General features: G+C 45.6%; 1 protein-coding gene across 1 annotated transcript; it reads left to right on the top strand.

Moving 5' to 3' along the window:
• The first annotated feature begins 3742 nt into the window (after positions 1 to 3742).
• Positions 3743 to 8145, top strand: LOC119323219 (chaperone protein dnaJ 16-like). The gene is made up of 11 exons (XM_037596814.1): positions 3743 to 4219; positions 4668 to 4791; positions 4865 to 4947; positions 5030 to 5141; positions 5224 to 5328; positions 5893 to 5943; positions 6941 to 7027; positions 7110 to 7218; positions 7299 to 7447; positions 7529 to 7582; positions 7649 to 8145. The coding sequence occupies exons 1-11, from the start codon at positions 4053 to 4055 to the stop codon at positions 7940 to 7942; spliced, it is 1335 nt and encodes a 444-aa protein (XP_037452711.1). The 5' UTR covers positions 3743 to 4052; the 3' UTR covers positions 7943 to 8145.
• The last annotated feature ends 14313 nt before the right edge of the window (positions 8146 to 22458 follow it).

Here is a 22458-nt window from a genome sequence, read left to right as displayed (position 1 = left end):
GCTACAGGCAATCCAGTACCAAAAATTCAGATAAACATGGAGGTATACACACAAAAGTCAACTACATAAATCAGGCATTGCTATGCGGCGGAAGAAGGTACAGCAATGTTATGAGCTGCATAAATTTCAGAAACAAAAAATGAACTCTGCAACACCGACGACTACCTCGTCTCCTACTATGCCGGCGACCACCTCTTCCTATTACACCGACGACCTCCTCTCCTAGTACAAACTACCACACCTCCTCCTACCACAGCCGCGGAGCACCACTACCAAAGCCGGGGAGTGCAACAACAAAACACATGGCAGAGCACAAAAATCGCCACCGCGATGGGGCACCACCACCACCCCCTACCACCGCAGGGGGAGCACCAACCAGTCACCGCCCTACCACCGCATCCATCGATTTGTCACTACAGGAAATGGGGGAAAACCTATGATCGAGTGGGGAAAGGATGCATACCTGCCTGAGTAGACGTCAGCAGGCGCAGATCCAGTCGCCAGCGCGACTGGTCTGCTGCGGTCGCCTATCTGTCGTCGACCTCCCGCCGTCGCCCTCCCACTGCGAGATCTAGACACACCTCCTTGCTTTGAAACAACTAGTTAGTTGCAAAAGCCGTTTCTGAAACAAAACGCTCGAGTAGTTCAGCTGCAGAAACGTGGCATGGGTGCGGGTGCTCTCGTCCGTCTGATCAAAAGACGATCCGATGGACACAGAGCCGTCGGACGCGCGCGAGAGATCAGCCGGCTGAAGGTAAGCTTTTTCCCTAGGAGCGCTACGCATCTACCGGTAGACGTCTAGTAAACATCCACCACCTCGGCCGTCGTCGGATCTCCGCGCACGAGCCGTCCGATCTAACTCCTCGCACGCGGCTCGTCGCCTTCCCGACACACTAATTCCTGAAACAACAAACCAGTTGCAGAAATAACAGCCGCATTGCAGAAACAATCCTGAAACAACGATCGCGTTGCAGAAATAATTCCTGAAACAACGGTCGCGTTGCAGAAGCAATTCCTGAAACAACGGCTGCGTTGCAGAAACAAATACCATGTTGCAAAAATTTGAAGATTGCAGAAACAATTCCTGAAACAACGACCGCGTTGAGAAAAAGGGTTTCTCCCGCTTCGTATTACAAAGCAACCATCCGAACAACAAACCAGTTGCAGAAACAACGGCCGCATTGCAGAAACAATCCTGAAACAACGATCGCGTGGCAGAAACAATTCCTGAAACAACGGCTGCGTTGTAGAAACAACTACCATGTTGCAGAAACTTTGAAGATCCACCCTCGAACACCCACACACGCATCTCCTCCAGAAAAGCTCGGCGACAATGCGGTCTGCAACAGGGGCTGAGTTGCGGAAACGCTTCTGAAACACAGGTTAAGTTGCAGGAAAGTGAAGTGACAGAGGTTGGCTACTTACCGATACGGACACGCCATGGAGATTGAGGATGCAAAGCTTAATGAGAGGAAAAGGACTAGTTGGCTGTAGAGGAATCTAGAGAGCACTTCTACACCACGCGATCAAGTTAGATCGGATGGCAGCTAGACCGGCCGACGCAACGGTGGTTTTCAGCCCGGTTGAACTAAGACTTTTCCTTACCAAATGCCCATCGTTCCTTCTTCCCTCTTCCGGCACTTAGCCGTAGCCCGCACCACCCGGCGATTCCCAACGGCCTTGTCTTTCTTGTACAGAGCTGCCGGGCCGGTGCTGCGACCGAGATGTCCTACGGTGCCAAAGTTCAAACACCAAGTGCAAATCAAATCACCACCTCGCTGGTCGTGGCCCAGGCGGAGGTCAATCATTCGCGATCTGGTGTCCGATACTCCGATCAATCCATCTGGTTGCAATCAGACAATTTCCACAGGTAGGCGGTGGGACCTCGGATTGGATCCTCCTGTGTACACCCTGCAACAGTTGGCCCTCTTGATCGCCGTGTCGTCTCATGCGTTTGCATCGACAAGCCGTTGTGAGCCTGTCTACGTAGCTAATTACGTAGGAGAGCCTTGTTGTTTATGTAGCAGTATCGTATTTGCCGTAACAGCCGCGAGGAAAGCTCGGGATTTGCTTGTCCTTTCTTCTGGAGGTAACCGCTTTTTAGCTATCTTGCATGATGGCATGATCGGATATGCCCTTTGCTTGTAGTGTTGGGCATGGTATCAAGCCAAATGAGCTGCTGCAGTACGCCTGCAAGCAATCCTTTATTTTCCATCTCGTCGTGTCATTGTATATGACTCAAATTTTGAGCTATCATTTATTTCCTTTTTGCGGAAAAACACCTGAATCTATTTTAGAAAAATCATAACAAGTACAAAGTATCCAAACATAATAAAAATTATATCGAGGTCCTTAGGACCTGTTCGTCAACTCGCTGGCTCCAGGAAATCCTCAAATCCAGCTTCTGTTTTCGATCGCCATCTTCTTCACGAATCGGGATCGAGGGAAAATCGTTCGTCTCGATCACTTCAGCTTCTCGTCGCGCTAGCAGGCCGGCTTGCCTGGGCGGGCTGGAGCCCAGTCGGCTCAACAGGTAGGATCAGTGTGAAACAGGAGGAGAGAGGATGGGCTTGGCCCAGATCGGAGGGAAACATAACGAACCGGTACGTGAGGCACTTCACGGTGGCATCCGATCGTTAATAATGCCAACTCGAGGAATCTAGCTTCTGGGATCGACAAAACTGCAGCTCCAAGTTTTTTGTACGTCGATGCTGCTTCGATCTGGGAAGCCAACTTCCTGGAGCTGGGCCGTTCGGGCCAGCTTCCCTCGCGAATTCGTGGAAGCTGGGAGCTGGCGAGCTACCGAACAGGCCCTTAGACAACTGAACGACCGTTACCGCCGCCTGAACAACCCGTCGACGCGTTGTTGTCATGGCTTTCCTGTCAGAGCACGTGTCCTTACGGACCAACGTCCTGTAGCCATAATCATCGTCGTTGAACCCTCCCAGATTTGGTCGTCGCACACGCACGATGTAAAACCCTAACCTCACCGCCCCAAAGAGACGAAAGAAATCCGCGTCGGAGCTCTGTCGATTCCATCCAGACGGACGAAGTCATGAAGGATCGGATCCTGGAAGACCAACTCGGACAAGAAGCGTCGCCATCCGCCAGAATGCTGCCCTGTGAGGACTAACCTAAACTACTAACCACCGAGGCACCAGAATTCTGCTCCTCGTCACCGGACGCCGAAGCGACAATCAAAAGGAAGGCGAATCCACGGGCTCACCGGTGTTGCTTAGATGGGAGGTGTACACCCTAGATGCGGCATAGGAAAAAAGAATGCTCCGTGCAATTTAATCAAACTTAAATTTCCCAAGGTTTATAATAATTTTCTTTTAGGCTGTTTTTGGATGTGATGTTTCCCAAGGTATATCCGATACTTTTCCTCGGGGGTGAATGAAAGTGAAAAGTCAAACGATTTAATGTTTTTCGAAAGTCTGCATCAGCTGATCTGATGCATGAGCTCACACGGGTCACCGGACGCACAACCGCACCGGTCACAAACAGACCCTGCACCTTTGGGGTGCCTAACCCCGTCACTTACACGTGTGCCCCACCGTGCGCGGGCCCGTCGAGCCATTCAAATCGGCTCCGCGGGACTCGGCAACGGCTGGACCCGGAGCGCGACCGAAGACCGGGACACGACAACCCGGCCGGCAAGGCCCCGGTCCGACGAGGCAAGGCGGCCCACTGCCCGACGGGCCCCGCATGCCGGCCCCTAAATAATTCGTCCTCGCCCCTCCCTATCGCCTCTCCCTCCTCGCCCTCGCTTCGTCGCCATCCCTTCTCCGCTCCTCGACTCGCCACCGTCCCAAATTAGCAGCTGCTGAAGCTGGCCAGCCCCCGCCGCCGGCGAAATCCCTAGGGCCTAAACCTCCGGCGCTCTATCCTGCCGCCGTCGCCGCAGCCGAAGGCCGCGGCTGGTGGTCGGCGCGCGCGCTCCTCGCCGCCGCCGCCGCCGCCGCTGCTGTAAGATCTGAGCGAGCTGCTGCTGCTGCCGTGTGGGTCCGGGGTTAGGGTTTCCCTGCTCGTAGGGTGTGGAGTCGGCGTCTATGGCGGGCCGCAAATTTGGGTCGTTCAAGTCGGAGAACAAGGGGGACTCGGCCGCGTCGGCGGCCGGCGCCGCGGCGCAGAGGAGGGACCCGTACGAGGTGCTGGGGGTGGGGCGCAATGCCACGGAGCAGGAGATCAAGAGCGCCTTCCGCCGCATGGCCCTCAAGTAAGTCAAGCTCGAGGATTTGGCCTCGCGCTCTTGTTGCGCTCCTCACGAGTCAGCCAGCTAGCCAGGATGATACTAACTGCTAAAATTTCTACCGAGTGTAGCGTATTTCATGTAAATTTTTCTCCTGCTATGGGAACATTAGCTAATTTTTGATAATTTTGCCGCTTTGCGCAACGACAGACACACAACTTCGTGGGACCTTTTTTAATCGCTTGTTAAGACCAGACCAGGATGTCTTTATAATTCAGTAGCTCTCAGCTAGCTTGTTGAGTAGTACTCCCTCCGTTCGGAATTACTTGTCTCGAAAATGGATGTATCTAGAACTAAAATACGTCTAGATACATCCATTTCTGCGACAAGTAATTCCGAACGGAGGGAGTAATAGTTTGACGAAGGGCAATAATGCAGCGGCTTGAGTAATTTTCTGTTAATGCTTGCCCTGAAGGTACCATCCAGATAAGAATGCAGATGATCCCGTTGCCTCTGAGAAGTTCCAAGAAGCCACATTCTCTTACAACATCCTCTCAGATCCTGATAAAAGGCGGCAGTATGATTCCTCTGGATTCGAGGTGATATATGGCTTGATTTGAGTAGTTTGTGTTGCTTGTTTCTCATGTGACTAATGCTTCTGTTGCCATGCAGGCCATCGAAGCAGATAGTCACGAACTAGAGCTGGACCTATCAAGTCTCAACACTGTAAATACAATGTTTGCTGCTCTGTTTAGGTGACTTGTTCAGGATACGCTGTTTTATTCTCTAATATTTGTCTGGTTATGAGGTTATGTAGTGATAGTTGTGTTTGTGCAGCAAGCTAGGAGTACCAATCAAAACCACAGTTTCGGCAACAGTTTTAGAGGAGGCATTGAATGGCTCGGTGGAGATTGCTCAGCTTCATCTGGGCAAATCCATATGCAGGAAGGTTGGCAACTACCCGCCTTCGTTTCATCTCCATGCATTATTTTTGTCGAGTGAGTAATATTTTGGATTGAACACATTGGCAGGTGGAAAAACAATCAGCTCATTTTTATTCAGTGGACATAACGGAAGAAGAAGCCAAATTGGGGTTAGTGTGTAGAGTTTGTTCGACTGCTAAAAGTAAATTCAAGGTTAGTTGCAAACTCGTCGTTAGCATCTATCTGACATGTTCATTTGATAACTTAACTACTCCATTACATTACTTTGGTTGAGAAGCTTCGCCATCTGTTACTTGTATTGTTGCACTTGGATAAGTAAACTAGCTTATCTGTTCTTTTCTGGTTAACTTTTGCACTCTGAGTGTTAAGAAATTTGTGGTGATATACTGATATGCACTGGCAGAGCCACACCAAGGCCAAAAGGCCCATGGCCCGCCCAGGGTTAAAGCAAAAAATGTTTTACATGAAGTCCAGCCTACAATAATGTACTGATTTTTAATATGGTAGCACAGTTTGTACTATCTGGCCCGCCCAGTTTTTTCGTGGTAGCTCCGCCTGCTGATATGTGCACCATCTCAACAAGACATATAACTGGTCGTTTCTCTTGAGATTATCATGGCATTGAATAATCACATTTAAAATAATCAAGTACACAGTACATAGTATTTTGTATTATTGCACTGTAAGTTTGGCAAATTTTCAGGTTTCCTCCCATGAACAAGTTCTTATTTCTAAGGAGGTCTTTTTCCCTTTCAGTTGCTCTATTTTGAACCTGAAGAAAACGGTGGGTTAAGCCTTGCTTTACAGGTATGTTTATCTGGCTTATCATTTTTTTTGTCCAAACAAACATAATTTCCAGCATTTGCTTCTATTCATTATTTTTAAGGCGTCCTGCCTTGGACGCTTAGGCGGGAAAGCATGCTGGCAGCTCCTCACAATTTTGCCCGCCTTAGGCACTTAGTTATCGCTTAGGTGTTAAGGTGGTGGGTGCTCGCTTTAGGATGCCTTACCGCATAAGAACATTGCTTCTGTTTGTAACTAGTTTGTCACCTACCAAGCATGAATTGTGAAAATGCATGATTTGTTTCTTGCCATCAGCTTTTTATCTTTCCAAAATCTCTGCTTCTTACTGAAAAGGGTGTGTCAAATAGTCCAGAAGACATTCTAATCATGGGTGTCGGTGCATTATTCCATGTTTCTCTGTAATATGTATTTATTGCATACAAACTATGTTTCATTACAACCCTCCTTGTGTTAATGTTTCCTTATGTGAATTTTTGAACATTAGCTTGCAATTGCATTGTAATTATTGGAGCTTGTGAAGCCCAGAATCTCTACTTTGTTGATATGGTTGGAACTTCCCTCACATCGGTATAATTGGGGAACTTAAAATATTGCATTTTGCTAATTAATGTAAATGTCAGATATGTTCACCAGCATCATCTCAGGTTTAGATATGGACTGTATGCCCGTAGGGACACCAGCTAGAAACTGCTTTCTGCATAATCTTACCGGGAAGCTGCGTTCTGTGAATGGCCTAAACCTTAACAAAGTCTTCTTGTGATCCTACCCCCCATCCAGAAGCTTGGTTAAATCCAGGTATTCACGCACATGTTGCTTTCTCGGGCCTAACCAGATCTTCTAGTGTGATTGAAGTAGTACCAATTTTGTGTGGTCAAATTTGAATTGCATATAATGTAATGCCTTGGAAGTATGATTGTGTTAGTCCATTTTATAATTTTCAGTGCGCTAGTTTTTGAGGCTTTGAGCATTATGTCAGCTGATATCTACCAGTCTGTTGCAGGAAGATAGTGCAAAGACAGGGAAAGTTACTTCTGCTGGGATGTTCTTTCTTGGCTTTCCCGTGTACCGTTTTGAACATAATAATTCAGTGAGTATACACATAGTGTCTTGTTGTCTATCCTTTTGTTTCTTTGTTGGGTTGCTTCTTTATAAGATCCAATTATTTCCAGGCTGCTGCTGCAAAAGATCCCGATAGTGCATTCTTTAAGAGATTGGATGGTTTTCAACCATGCGAAGTTAATGAACTGAAAGAAGGGACCCATTATTTTGCCGTTTATGGTATGCCACTTTATGTTACTTCCTGTAAAATTATCCATGGCAAACATGTATAGACTTATATAAAGCATTTGCTCTATTAGGTGATAATTTCTTCAAAAGTGCAACCTATACTTTAGAGGTTGTATGTGCTGAACCGTTTTCCACCGAAAAGGAGAAGCTACGAAGCGTGGAGGCAAAGATACTTGCAAAACGGTCCGAGCTGTCTAAATTTGAGTCGGAGTATAGAGAGGTATGCCCTCACCTTTGCAGATTCTCACGGAAACAGCCTTTTAAGTGAAAACACATCATTGTTAAGAGTTGGAATTGGCAGGTTTTAGCAAAGTTCACTGAGATGACCAGCAGATATGCTCAAGAAATGCAAACGGTACGTGTATTCGTGGAACATCTATTTCTGTTCCTTGCCTTGTTCTCACATCATGTTCTTGTATAGATCGATGAGCTTCTCAACGAAAGGAATGCCATTCATGCATCCTACACCAACAGCCCAACTCTAAAGCGGAGTTCCAGTGACAGCAAAGGGAAAACATCCTCTAAAGGGTCCAAAAGTGATGCTGACCAAAGTGTAAGAAAAGAGAAGAAATCTAAGAGTCCGACGACGATGGAGGCATCAGCGAGCGATGAAGAGGGCCCTAATAAAAAAGAAAAGAAACCTAAAGAGCGGCTTCGCAGGAAGAGATGGTTCAACATCCATCATTTGAAAGTGGACAAAAGAAGACCCTGCTGAGAGATGTATTGTATCGTCTGAATGTATTATTTTGTGTCGATGATTCCGCTTGCAGTATTCGCCTTCTCATATCTTTTCTCCCTGCGCTGTACCGGTTGGTTTCCTGGAAAGTCAGGAATCTTGGTAGATTTCGGAAATGTTGTAAAGAAAATGGTATTTTTTGTACTGAAGTACTCAGCTAGCCCTGAAAACTCTTATTTGCACTTCTGGTCTCATGCAGTCGTGCCGAAGGCGCGACATTTGCACTTATATATAATCTTGCCCCCAACCCTTTTGATTTGGGGCGGGCTTCGGTCATCTGTCCTGCCTGGAGGGAGGCCAGCATGAACGGTCTGATCCGCTGAATAAACAACTTTCTCAAGTAGGGTCCCGGTTTTAAGTTGACAATATAGCTTGAGAAAAGCTAAAAAGTACTGGCTGCCAACCAATAATACTTGCTACATGGAGTAAACAGTAACCCAAAAATTGGCGAGCTTGTTCTGCATTAGCTCTATAATATTGTGCAATATCATGTGTCCTAATTGTCTTATGGGTTAACAAATTTATTATTCATTGCATAACATTTAATTCGAGTGTCACATATTTGATCGTTAATGCTAGCTAGCATAACATTGTGAGTTTGTCAAGATGGATCATTACATATGATGTTGAACTGGGTTATGTTTCGGCTAATTTGACAAGTTATGTTGATGTGCGACTATTTGTTATTCCTTTGAAACTAAACTAAACACAACAAATGTCTGCAACAACAACATAACCCTATCCCACAAAGCATCAAAATGAATCACAACATAATTATGATCAAACGAATACCATTATGCTTCACCTTACATTATAAGATGTACATGAACATTATAAGATGTACATGATTTATATAGCACACGAGCATGTAAAAACAACACAATATGAGACGTAACAAGTATCATGGAATAAATAGGTTACTCAGATGATGAGTGGCACATCAGCAGAAATATAGGACAAAACGAATAACTCCGGTATAATTCGAATTAGCAATCTATCACGACATGATATAAAAAAAGTACGCACACCATAAGAGGGTGCATGTGTTTGATGTTCCAAAATGACACTTCAAAACAACACACAAACATTTGTTGCTAACCAAAACTTTCTGGTTTTTCTTCTCCTTGGAAAGTGATGATCATAGCAACCTAGGCCTCCTAGTTGTAGACATAGGCAGTGTTGCACTTCTTCAGTAGTGGTTGGCCACAATTAGCGTTGGGTCATTCCTTGCACTAGATCATTGATGGCGCGTGTTGCTGCGCCCGTCTATTTTAACTTATGATAAATACTCAAATGAGTTGTTTCACGGAAGTTTTTCATTTTCTTTTGAAACAAAACACCCAATACAGTAGTAAATAATATTGTATTATATCCGTTCGGAACAGGGAGTGCTAAGTTGGAACGAAGCAACAGAAATTTCACTCAGTGAACCAATGGCAACAATAACCTTAAACATTGACCCACGGCTGGCATACTTGTAGTTTTGCATCCAATCATAGGGACAGAAAAAAATATAAATGCAATAGTTACTACGAGGATGAAAGTAAAATCTTCATATTATGTTTATGTTGCATACATGGTACATCCCTCTGAAAACAGGTCCTGTGCTGCACACTCCCTTGAAATGATTAGAACATGTTTTTATCACAAACACAGTAAAAAAATCCTTTACTATTGAGATCTTAAGATTTCTTTGGCCGTTCCTGCAAGTCTTACAAGCTCTCCCCAAACTAAACACAAGTAGGAAAGAGGTCAAACATGCTTCTGGAAACAACATGCATTGATACTCAACAATCGTACCAAGTAACAACGTAATAAGAACGTCTGAAGTTGATATTATCTCAACCTTCTTGAACTACACAATCTATACCTATGGGCACAAGTGCCAGCAGATTCCAAGGAATTCCTTCGTTAGCTCGGTAACAATCGAGGTAAAAATCCAGGCAACAACCCAAAAGAAACATGAATACACCACTGCATTTGCACATATGGGAAACAAGATGAACCATCATCATATACTTAGGGTGGGAAAAAGGATCATCATGCTGCTACTACGAGTACAACCTTCAACACATCAGATAGCTTGTAAAGAAAATGCTCATAATCATCATCTAGCGCATAATGCTGTAAAAAGATCATCTACAAATACACAATGATAAAAGAAAAGCTACATACTACAGAGAAGTTGTGTAAGCTTTTGTTATCTTCTTTGTAAGGCATTTCAGTACAGACTCCCGAGAACCATGGGTTGTTGGTGAAGAACTAAAGATACATATCTTTTTCACCTTTGACAGGTGATGTGAGTATTAAAACGACAGGAAACTGATTATTCATACATGTACTGAATAAATAGGCTTGTTTGTATCAAAATTTCCTACTCCGTAAATAATATCAAATCTGGATGAATCACCTGAGGGTTTTGGATCACTGAGGCCATTAAAGTCAAATCAAAAATAGACAGCAAGATAGAGCAAGATACACATAGCGCTGATGATGGATTGTCATAAGACATCTTTGGTGTAACTTAGTCCGTTCAGATAAATATGGGAAGGCGTCTGTCTCATGCAGTAAGAAGATGAAGCACACATCTAGAGACCACATCTGAAACAATTGATAGCATGACAGGAAAAATGCAGTCCGATCCTAAGAAGCAATTACACTGGGTCAGCGACATAGGACTAATGGATGACTCAAAAATCAAAAGTAGCAAGTCAAATCTTGTCGGTGTTATACTAATTGACTATTGGACTGAATGTATTTATGTCTGTTCTAAATTAACTTCAAGCTTGTTTCTTTGCATATAACAATTTCTCACTAAAGTAGATAATGCAAGAAGCATCGTAAAATTAAAAGATAGCCAGCAATGGACTTGATCAATCAAGCAACATGTATCATAATAGGTATCTGAAGCTCTAGATACAACACATGTATGGGCAGTATGGCAATTTACTACAACTAACCAACATAATTAGGAGATCAACCATCGCAACAGAAAAAAAAAGATATGAACAGACGAGGGTATTGTACTACACTCAACTGCTGGACAAATTCGACATTCATTTTGCAGCACCATATCTTGCAGGATGTTGGCCCCTCCTGACCAATTAACCCATGTGATGGTCTTATTAAAACCGTCTAGAAGAGAAATCTAGGTGGCAAATGCGAACACTGGAATCTGCAACAACATTGCCATAGGCCAATATGCTTACACTATTTGTCCAAGTAATAAATCATACGAGTCTAGATAAACAAATTTATGTTGTACTTTCAGGAACCATAGTTACATGGCAAATTTCATGTAGGAAGAGCCAAAGATCTCATAAAATACTTTGTGCTCTTGTTCTAGAGGAAATGAAAGCAACAATGATAGAATGCTAGGAAACAGAGACTTCCTATAGTTCCACCAAAAAAAGACTTGCTACAGTCGTCTGGATACGTATGTAGTAACCAAAGGGTGGCCAATATCAAAATGCAAGTTAAGTATTTGTGCAAAAAGAGGGAAATCACACACACTATCAATTCTATTATTGATGGTAATGAATATTGAGCAGTATATATAGCACAAAGTGGGAGTATGTTTTGATTTTTCTAAAACCAAAGAGCAATATATAATCGATCAATGATTTACTTGGGGACTTCAGAAATTTCCAACTTCTTTGCGCTGTAAATGGGAGAAAGAAAAAAGACGTTAATACATACATCTGAAAGCAATGGTGGTATGAAAGATCAAAAACTGTAGTTTACATAAATGCTGCAAACTTCAGTAAATATTCATTTGACTCGATTGTTGCAGGCATATTCCAGAGTGCAGATCGCAAAGGGTTGTTACGCAGCCAGAAAGAAAGCACATTGTTGGTAATGTATGAAAGGCAGCGCAAAATACTGAGAAAGCAGGACCTTGGACTTGAAGGTTGGAATTGATGGTCCGGTGAGTGTCACTGGGCACTGTTGTTGTGTTAGCCGATGCATAAAGGTCCTTGCCCCATTTTAGTTCTCTCAACTCTGCCTGTCAGGTGAAATATTTTGCACTGCACTAAAGGATAGTGCACAACAAAGAGAAACCATGATTGAGTCTTCTCCATGATGAAATTTACCTCGCTGGCCTATCTAAAATGTAGAAACTGATGTTTATACCTGCTCGACGGTTGTCGTGAGATGACGCAAGAGGAGATCCATTGGGGAGACGGAACATCAGGCAGTTTTCTCTCGAGAAGATCACTGGAGGAGAGTTTGATTCAGTAAGCATCTAGCAATTACCTTCATCCTCACGCCACCAAGACAGACGGGGAGTGCTCATCACGGTTTCCTCGTGCACCGTGAGATGAGAAGGGTTTCGCCATTGTGAAGTCAAGAGAAGTGTGAACCACGGGGCAAGGAGGAGAGAAGATGATGAAAGGACGCATCAAGGAGGATAGGAGGCGACGCGGACAAACTTGGAAAGGGACCAGGGGAGGGAAGGAGGAGGCGGTGGGGTGGCTGCAGCTGTCGACGACGCAAGAGGAGAGCAGTGGCGGCGGCAAACACAACCCTAATCGCAAGATCATGGGCGTGCCAAGGTTGAAGAAGCGGAAGGGGTGAATTAGGTTGTTGCTTTTTTTTACATCAGTACAGACACAAGCGCTCATATACACGCGCATACACTCACCCCTATAAATGCAAACACGCACACCCTACCCCTATGAGCACCTCCGAGAGACAGAGCCGACATATCATCTTGAGATTTATGAAGCAACCGTAGGCGCCTCGTCGTCGACGGGAACGTCTCCTTCCACTGAAAACGCATCGCCGGAAATCCTGAAATAAATCCAGGAATAATGCGAGCACCAGGATTTGAACCCTGGTGGATTGGGGATACCACTGTCCACCTAACCATCTCAACCACAGGTTGTTGCTGAAACGTCGTTGCATCTGTACTTTTCCCCACGTTGGATTAAAGCCCATTAGGCCCAGTTTCACGGCAGGCTTCCGATATTGTTACGGGAGTAGCAGCCCTGTGAATTAGCGCTCGGTGGTTTGGTTCACAGATAATCGGACGGTTGAAACATCCAAAAATTAACGATCCGACGACTGCAAACACTGATAGCCTGGGAGGGCTGGGAAGATGCTCAGTTATAATATATCTAAATAGGCATGTAACCTTGCCGGTGGAGTCGCCAACCCCATACGACCGCATAATAATGAGCTTTACTTTCTTGCGCTTGGTGTAGGTCATCTTTTCGCAGCCCCCCTCAAATGGAGTACTAGGTGCAACATCGACTCCTTCTGAATGTTGTAGTCAATGAGCGTGCATCCGTCCTCTAGTTGATCGTCGGTGATGATGACTCGCTGCTAGCCGAGGGGATGCCCTCCTTGTCCTATATCTTGGTCATGCACATTGTCGATAGTTTCTAAGGACTCTACCTCCAACGTGATGGTCTTTGTCATTAGGGTCTTCACGAAGATCAACATCTTGATCAGTGGTACCCACCGGTGGTGACACCGGCGGTGGCCTACCTACCTACCTAACTAGGGAGAGGGTGGCGGTTCACGGCAGTGGCGGGGTGAACTGGCATGGGCGGGTAGGGTTAGGGGGTAGAGTGTGGTGGTAATTATATAGGTGGAATGAGGTGGCATGCATCGTTCAATTCTATTGGATTTTGATCGGACTGACTAACTGGGTACGTCAGTAGTTGTTGGGCCTTAGGGCAAGTCCACTAGCTCATGTATCACCTCCTCGATAGTTATTTGGAAGACCCTTTGGTTCACCTAACTGGTCGCTACATTTACTTGACCGCGTGCACACCCAACATGTGTCAAGTGGGCCTGCGCACCGCTTCTCCCTACCTGACCTATTCCCGTTCCCTTTCCCTTTTGCATTTCCCCTTTCTTCTCGCACGAGTAGTCTCCTACTTTATGCTCTATCACCACCGATGCACAACGCGTCGCCGCTCTGTGTTGCTACAACCATCGAAACACCGGTATTTTAGGTCGGACACGGCGCTGTTGCACCCCTCGAACCATCGTGCTACAAGACATAGGCAAGTCGTGTGACACCGACCATTATTGTTGCAAACCTTCATCCTTGTAGCTAAAAGCGCTGACCATCGTTGTTGCAAAACCATGCGTTGTAGCGGCATTGCTACAAGTACTTCCTCTTCCATTCCACTTTCTCCTCTTCCCTTGACACCTTCTGGATCTCGTCACGAGGTGACTCGCCCTTCTTTGCAGCAAGCCGCCATGCCCCCAAGTGTTGTTTCCCAACCATGAGTCCCTACAATCAAACACGAAGGAAGAGAGAGTGTTCCTTCAGGGATGCTGCAAACACACAATATGTGAAGGGTGGGCTCACAACAGCACCACCGCTGCGAAGCCACTGACAATTTCAACTGAAGTAGCGAGCTGGTGCCGCAAAAGGGTGCAGTGAGACATGCGATTAGTGAATCAGGAGATGTGCGAAAGCACGAAGTAACGGTTATGATGGTATGATCCAATGGCAGGTCATGTGGGAGCTATCAGTCGGGTTGACGCCCAGTGGTTGCCTAGTCATTCTAGGGCAACAAAGGCAAAAAAACAAAAAAACTGTTTCTTTCAGTTCCGGGCCCAGTTCTTTTCACTCGACTTTGGACAATCTTGGTCTGGAAAATCAAAAGCTCAATAGAACTTGACCTGATTGTCCAAAATCATCTAAGAATCGCTAGAATCGATACTGTAATAAAAAAATTGTCTAGGAACTAGCAAAATGGACAAAACAAACTTTGCCTTTATTTTTCACCTGGAGCCTTGCTTCTCGCGATTCTGGGCCCTCCCACAGAACAAAACGTTTCGATTTACCCAGGTTTTCCCCCCTGGCGTCTCGCTAGGGTTCCCCGTTTTCCCTGGCGGCTCGCTAGGGTTCCCCCATCTACATCAAAATTTACCAGATTCCCACGTTGGATCGATCCTTTGGATTGTGCCTCACGTGATCACCAACGCTTCAGTCTTCCTAGGAGTGCATCCCATGGCTGGGCCATCGGCGAGCACGCCCTCAATGGAGGTGGCCTCTGGAAGTGGCAGAACCCGGGGTTCCCATGACATGGACAGCAACTTGGAAAATCGCTTCGACGGACTAAATCTCCATGGTGAGGAGGAGGAGGATCTGGATCTGTCAGGTGAAGTTGAGAAACTTATCGAGGATACTAGATGGATCGCAATCTTTAGGGTTCACACCCAGCGGCCTTTTAGACATGTAGCGCTATTCAAATCTCTGCGTAATGGCTGGGCTCCGACACAGGGCGTGATCTTCAAAATGATGAACCCTAATATTTTCCTGGCACGGTTTATGTGCTTGGGAGACTGGAACAGGGTCATGAACAATGGCCCGTGGCTGTTTCGAGATTCTGCTGTGGTCATTGAGGAATATGACGGTATCACGAACGTCCATGATCACAAGCTTGATCGTATCCCGGTGTGGGCAAGGATCATTGGTATACCTGATGGACTCATGAAGAAGAAAGAGATTGCTGAGAAAATAGCTTCAAAAGTTGGAATTCCTTCGTTCAGAGTAATTGTTAATGAAGGGATAATTAATCCCAGGAAGTATCTCCGCGCTCGCGTCTTTGTGAAGCTTGATACACCACTTGTGAGATTTGTCCCGCTGAATCTGAAAGAGAGGAGGAAATATCGAGTGGAGTATGAGAAACTCCTGGAATTCTGCTACTTTTGTGGACTCATGGGCCATACGATCATTGAATGTGGCGATGGCATCCACAAGGAGGAGGACTGTGAATGGGCTAAGTGGCTACTCGGGAATTTTGAGTCACAGACTAATCGAGGAGGAGGTAATGGAGCGGGATGTGGGGGCGAATCAGGTGGGAGTGGGGGAGGTTTGGGTGGAGGAAGAGGTAAAAAAGGGGAGCCCAACATAGAAGAAGAAAATGAGATGGTTGTGGACCCTAATTCGATTCAGTATGCGGGTGCAGTGGTTCCTATGGCACACAAATAGCTAATAGGCTAGGATGGTATTGCCTCTGTGAAAACTATAGGCCTACCGCAGACCCCTCCTCTGGGGTTTATTAATAATAAAGTGAACCTTATTGAGAATAGCACCTCTGAACCAGTTGACAAGAGCTTGTTGAGCACCCCACAAAAGATACATGACCCCAAGAGGCAGAGATTTGGAACGATTACTGAAGTGGATGGATTGACAATGGGAACGGCGACCTCCCGTGAGGAGGATCGCCGGGCGCAATGAAAACACTTAGTTGGAACTGCCGTAGTATGGCCAGTCCCACGACAGAAAGGGCTCTTCTGGATATCCAAAAGTAGTGGGGGCCGGATGTGATCTTCTTCTCCAAGACGCATCTGAACACAACTAGGGCAAATAAGCTAATGAGGAAATTAAAGATGGATCGTGTTGAGGTGGTAGAGAGCGTGAGTGCAAGCAGCGGACTACTTCTCTTCTGGTGTAGTTCGGTTGTTATCCATATAAATGACAGAACAAAAAACTCCATTGATGCAATGGTTGGAGGGCCAACAGATGAAAAATGGAGACTCACTGGGTTCTATGGTGAGCCTAGATGGGAGGACAAACATCTGTCATGGGGCTACCTGCGTGGCCTGCATCAACAGGGGCAGATCCCATGGGTGGTTGTAGGAGACTTCAACGAGATCCTATACTCGCATGAGAAAGAAGGCGGAGTGCCTAGGCCAGTCAGTATGATGCAAAACTTCAGGGACGCGTTGGTGGACTGCGAACTTAAGGATATGGGGTTTACAGGTGATCAATTCACATGACGGAGACGTAGACTACGGGAACGTCTCGACAGAGCAGTGTGTAATGGACCCTTTCATGGGTTGTTCCGAGCAGCTATGGTGACCAACGCGCCGCACACAAAGTCTGACCACCGCCTGGTGATCCTTGATCTAGAGGGTGCAGCTGTCATGGACCAACAATCATACGTGAGGCCCAAGCAGTTTGAAGCACGTTGGTTACAGGAGGAGGAGGAGGTCATGCAGCATGTAACTGAGGCTTGCATCTCGGCCTCCCTTGCTCAACGCCCTACAGCGGTACACCAGGACCTCCATAGGTGGGATCGAGGAGTTCTGAAAGCTCCTCATCGACGCTTGAAAGAACTTAAGGAGGAGTTGGATTTGCTGCGATTGGGGCCGCTTTCTGATGAGCCGGCAGATCGGCAGTGTAGTTTTCTCATTGAGATTGAAGAAACGATGGAGAAGGAAGAAGTTTATTGGGTCCAACGCAGCAGGGCAAATTGGTTGAAGTTCGGTGACAGGAATACACAATTTTTCAATAACTTTGCTACTGCTCGTAAGAAAAGAAACTTCATTCGACGCCTGATGGATGAAAATGGAAACTGGTTAGAGGATAATGACTCGATGAGGAATATCATAGAGGCTTATTTTAAAATTTTATTTACCTCCGAGGTTAATGTACCACATGTGGATGTATGATGACCCACAAGTGTAGGGGATCTATCATAGTCCTTTAAATAAGTAAGAGTGTCGAACCCAACGAGGAGCAGAAGGAAATGACAAGCAGTTTTCAGTAAGGTATTCTCTGCAAGCACTGAAATTGTAGGTAACAAATAGTTTTGTGATAGGATAATTTGTAACGGGTAACAAGCAATGCAAGTAAATAAAGTGCAGCAAGGTGGCCCAATCCTTTTTGTAACAAAGGACAAGCCTGGACAAGTTCTTATAATGAGAAAAGCGCTCCCGAGGACACATGGGCATTATCGTCAAGCCAAATTTCATCACGCTCATATGATTCGCGTTCGTTACTTTGATAATTTGATATGTGGGTGGACCGGTGCTTGGATATTGCCCTTTCTTGGACAAGCATCCCAATTATGATTAACCCCCATTGCAAGCATCCGCAACTACAAAAGAAGTATTAAGGTAAACCTAACCATAGCATGAAACATATGGATCCAAATCAGCCCCTTACGAAGCAACTTATAAACTAGGGTTTAAGCTTCTGTCACTCTAGCAACCCATCATCTACTTATTACTTCCAAATGCCTTCCTCTAGGCCCAAATAACTGTGAAGTGTCATGTAGTCGACGTTCACATAACACCACTAGAGGAGAGACAGCATACATCTCATCAAAATATCGAACGAATACCAAATTCACATGACTACTAATAGCAAGACTTCTCCCATGTCCTCAGGAACAAACGTAACTACTCCCAAAGCATATTCATGTTCATAATCAGAGGGGTATTAATATGCATTAAGGATCTGAACATATGATCTTCCACCAAATAAACCAACTAGCATCAACTACAAGGAGTAATCAACACTACTAGCAACCCACAGGTACCAATCTGAGGTTTCGGTACAAAGATTGGATAGAAGAGATGAACTAGGGTTTGAGAGGAGATGGTGTTGGTGAATATGTTGATGGAGATTGAACCCCTCTCGATGAGAGGATCATTGGTGATGATGGTGGTGATGATTTCCCCCTCCCGGAGGGAAGTTTCCCCGGCAGAACAGCTCCACCGGAGCCCTAGATTGGTTCCGCCAAGGTTCCGCCTCGTGGCGGCGGAGTTTCGTCCCGTAAGCTTGCTTATGATATTTTTCCAGGGTAAAAGACTTCATATAGCAAAAGATGGGCACCGGAGGGCTGCCAAGTGGCCCACGAGGCAGGGGGCGCGCCCAGGAGGGTAGGGCGCCCCCCCCACTCTCGTGGACGGTGGGTGGCCCCCCTCAGGTATTTCTTCTGCTGAATATTTATCATTAATTCCAAAAATGACTTTCGTGGAGTTTCAGGACTTTTGGAGCTGTGCAGAATAGGTCTCCAATATTTGCTCCTTTTCTAGCCTAGAATCCCAGCTATCGGCATTCTCTCTCTTCATGTAAACCTTGTAAAATAAGAGAGAATAGCCATAAGTATTGTGACATAACGTGTAATAACAGCCCATAATGCAATAAATATTGATATAAAAGCATGATGCAAAATGGACGTATCAATGTACTTAATAAAGTAAAAACGGGTGTTACCCCTTATATGAATGAAGCTCTGTTGGCGCCGTACTCGGAGGAGGAAGTTAAACGAGCCTTGTTTAGCATTGGCGACCTGAAAGCGCCGGGTCCAGATGGGCTACATGTGGTATTCTATAGGAAATTTTGGCACCTCTTGGGACAAGATTTGGTGAAGGAGGTTTTGGAGGCAGTGAACAGTGGAGTTATACCTGCGGGATGGAACACTACCACTATTGTTTTAATCCCAAAGGTGGACAACCCGGAGAAAGTGACAGAATTCAGGCATATTAGCCTTTGCAACGTAGTTTATAAGGTGATTGCAAAGATGTTGGCAGCAAGGTTAAAAGTTTTTCTTCCGGACATAATTAGTGAGACACAAAGCGCCTTCGTGCCGGGAAGGATCATCACAGGTAATGTTATTGTGGCATATGAATGCCTCCACACAATGAAGAAAAATAAGAAGGGGAAGATGGAAACTTGTGCGGTAAAACTTGATATGCACAAGGCTTATGACCGGGTTGAATGGGTATTCTTGAAGGGATACTTGGTAGATTGGGGTTTGATGAAAGATGGATCGATCTAATTATGGCCTATGTGACTTCCTTGAGTATAAAATAAGGTTCAATTCAAACGAGACTGCACCCTTTATCCCAACATGAGGTTTAAGACAAGGGGACCCTCTCTCCCTCTACTTATTCCTTCTATGTGCTGAGGGCCTCTCAAATCTGATTGCTCACGAGGAAGAAGCAGGAAATCACAAAGGTGTCCAGGTGTGCCGTGATTCCCCTTTTATTTCACACTTATTGTTTGCTGATGATTCGTTGACCTTGAGGAGGGCTGACGCTGAAAATGCAAACACCTTAAAGAGAGTCCTTGATGACTACTGTTTGGCTTCCGGACATATGGTAAGTGCAGCAAAATCATCAATTTATTTCAGCCCCAATACTGACGTGGACATGAAAGTTGAAGTATGTCAAATCTTGGACATCATGACGGAATCACTCTCGGATAAGTACTTGGGTCTCCCCTCCATGATTGGGGTGGACTGTGTTGACTGTTTTAAGCACATCATTGAGAGGATCCAGAAAATGATCAATGGATGGAAGGAGAGGACTCTGTCCTACGACGGCGAGGAAGCATTGATCAAAGCGGTGGCCCAAGCCATCCCTCGATGAGTGTTTTCAAATTCCCGAAAACAATTTGCAAGGGGATCACTGATGCCATTTCACACTACTGGTGGGGTGACGGGGAAAACCAACGTAAGATGCATTTGTTTACTTGGTGGAGGTTGTGCATCCCCAAGGAAAGAGGGGGCATGGGCTTTTGCGACATTCATAGCTTTAACTTGGCGCTCCTAGCAAAACAGGTCTGGAGACTTATTGAGCATCATGAGTCATTGTGCGCAAGGGTGCTCCGATCTAAATACTATCCAACGGGAGAATTGCTCAATTGTGGACTGAAGAAGGGGGCCTCCTTTGTATGGCAGAGCATATGGGCGGGAGCTCACACATTTAAGAAAGGATGTATTTGGAGGATTAGCAATTGCTTAAAGTTAAATATATGGGAGGACTGCTGGATTCCTAATAGTTCCTCCAGGAAAATTGTGACGCCTCGAGGAAATAGAGTCCTTACTCGTGTCAATGAACTTATTAACCCAGCGTCCGGGAGTGGGACGGACAGCTCATCAGAGATAACTTCTGGCCCATTGACGCTGATCGAATATTACAGAATCCTTTGCACCAGGGAGATACAGAAAACTATGTGGCATGGCACTTGACAAAGTCGGGTAACTTTAGTGTTTGTTCGACTTACTATAAGCAGTGGGAAGATTCTTATGGAAGTACAAATCCTAGCTCTCTTTCAAGTGCTTCAGTCACCCATCCGATTTGGAAGAAGCTATGGGGTCTAAAAGTGCCAAGCAAGGTGAAAATCTTTGTTTGGCGGGCATTACATAATGCCATTCCTTGCTTTGGCGTTCTGGCAAATCGCCACATCTCGACATCGTCACTATGCCCAGTATGTAAGCTTCATGCGGAGGATGTGGCACATGCGCTGTTTGGATGCAACAGAGCCGGGCTGATCTGGTCACTCCTTGGTCTTCATGAAATGATTCGGACAGCGAAACTGCCAGGCAGATCAGGAGCGGAGATCTTGGAGATCCTTCTGTGTGATTCATCAAACCAACAGAGTTACTTTGACGTGATTGAAAGACCAGAGATGATTGCTGTGTCTTCTTGGTATATTTGGTGGCAGAGACGACAAGTAGAAAAGGGAGATGATGTGCAGAGTCCTGAACGACCAACCCAAGCAATACGAGCTGTTGCCCTAAATGTTGTTCGAGCGGCAACACAAAAGGCAGCTACCCCAAGGACTAATACTTGGAAGAGACCTTTGTTTGGCCAGCTAATTTTGAATATGGATGCCTCCTTTCTAGAAGAAGACTACTCTGGATCATGTGGTGCAGTTGTCCGGGATGGCGCATGTTTCTTTATCGCGGCCTCCACGGCAAAATTAGAGCATGTGGGTGATGTTGAAATAGCAGAGGCGGCAACACTACTGGAGTGATTGAAGCTTGCCCGTTCGGTTGGGGCAAACTCTATCGTCGCCCGGGCGGATAACATGACAATTGTGGAGGCAATGGCGAACAATACTGGTCATTCTATGATGGCTGGCCCTATACTGGATGAATGTCGTCAACTATGCGCAAATTTCGGGAAGGTTCTTTTTGAATTTTGTAACAGAGAATCAAACATGGTAGCCCACACACTAGCTCAGCATGGTCGGGATGATCCACCGTCTATGTGGTTGGACTCCCCACCTGATTTTATCTCCGATTTACTTACGGATGATGAAAGCATTATTTAAAGTTAATAAAGCTAGCCGCGAGGCCTTCCCCCCAAAAACAAAAACGTTTGGATTTACCCTGTCTGACAGGTAAATTAGGAGAGAACTGCCACTGCTGCACCCGTTCCATCTTCAAAAAAAGCGGCGTCAACATTTAATTTATAAGAATTGATTGGAGGTTTCACCTTGCGGGAGCATCCTGGTTGCTTCATCATCTCCTTGATGCAACAACGGCCAAAGCAGTAGCTATTTAGCAAGGACTAGAGTTGGTTGAAGGACTCGGCTGTCATCAAGTAATTGTTGAATCTGACTCATTGGAAGTTATTCAAGCATGCAATGGCGTGATTGAGATTTGGAGCCCCTATACTGCTATTTTGGCTGATTGTTTTCAAAAAGCATACCGTATTGGTGCGGTATCCTTCACTCATTGTCCTATGGAGGCTAATAGATTGGCGCACAATCTTGCTAGACATAGTTTCAATTTAAATTCTACTTTTGTTTGGGATGGTGATCCTCCCAGCTTTTTACTTTCGGACATTGTGGATGATGTAACTTTGATATGAGTTTAATAAAGTGCGCCAAGTAGTTTAAAAAAGAAAAAAGAGAGAACTGCCACTGGTGGCCGGCCGCGCCCAGAAAAACGAGTCGTACGACTAGTCCCTCTCCTTCCCTCAAAAAAAAAAAAAATCCC

This window comes from Triticum dicoccoides, chromosome 6B (assembly GCF_002162155.2).
Source record: "Triticum dicoccoides isolate Atlit2015 ecotype Zavitan chromosome 6B, WEW_v2.0, whole genome shotgun sequence".
In the NCBI taxonomy this organism is placed as follows: domain Eukaryota; kingdom Viridiplantae; phylum Streptophyta; class Magnoliopsida; order Poales; family Poaceae; genus Triticum; species Triticum dicoccoides.
The sequence above is the reverse complement of the archived record's forward strand: the minus strand, read 5'-3'. Positions and strand labels throughout refer to the sequence as shown.

Coding starts and splice junctions, on each gene's coding strand:
- LOC119323219 (XM_037596814.1), top strand. CDS start 4,053: ATGGCGGGCCGCAAATTTGGGTCGTTCAAGTCGGAGAACAAGGGGGAC. Junction 5,944..6,940: donor GGTTAAGCCTTGCTTTACAG/GTATGTTTATCT, acceptor AGTCTGTTGCAG/GAAGATAGTGCAAAGACAGG. Junction 7,448..7,528: donor TTGAGTCGGAGTATAGAGAG/GTATGCCCTCAC, acceptor TGGAATTGGCAG/GTTTTAGCAAAGTTCACTGA.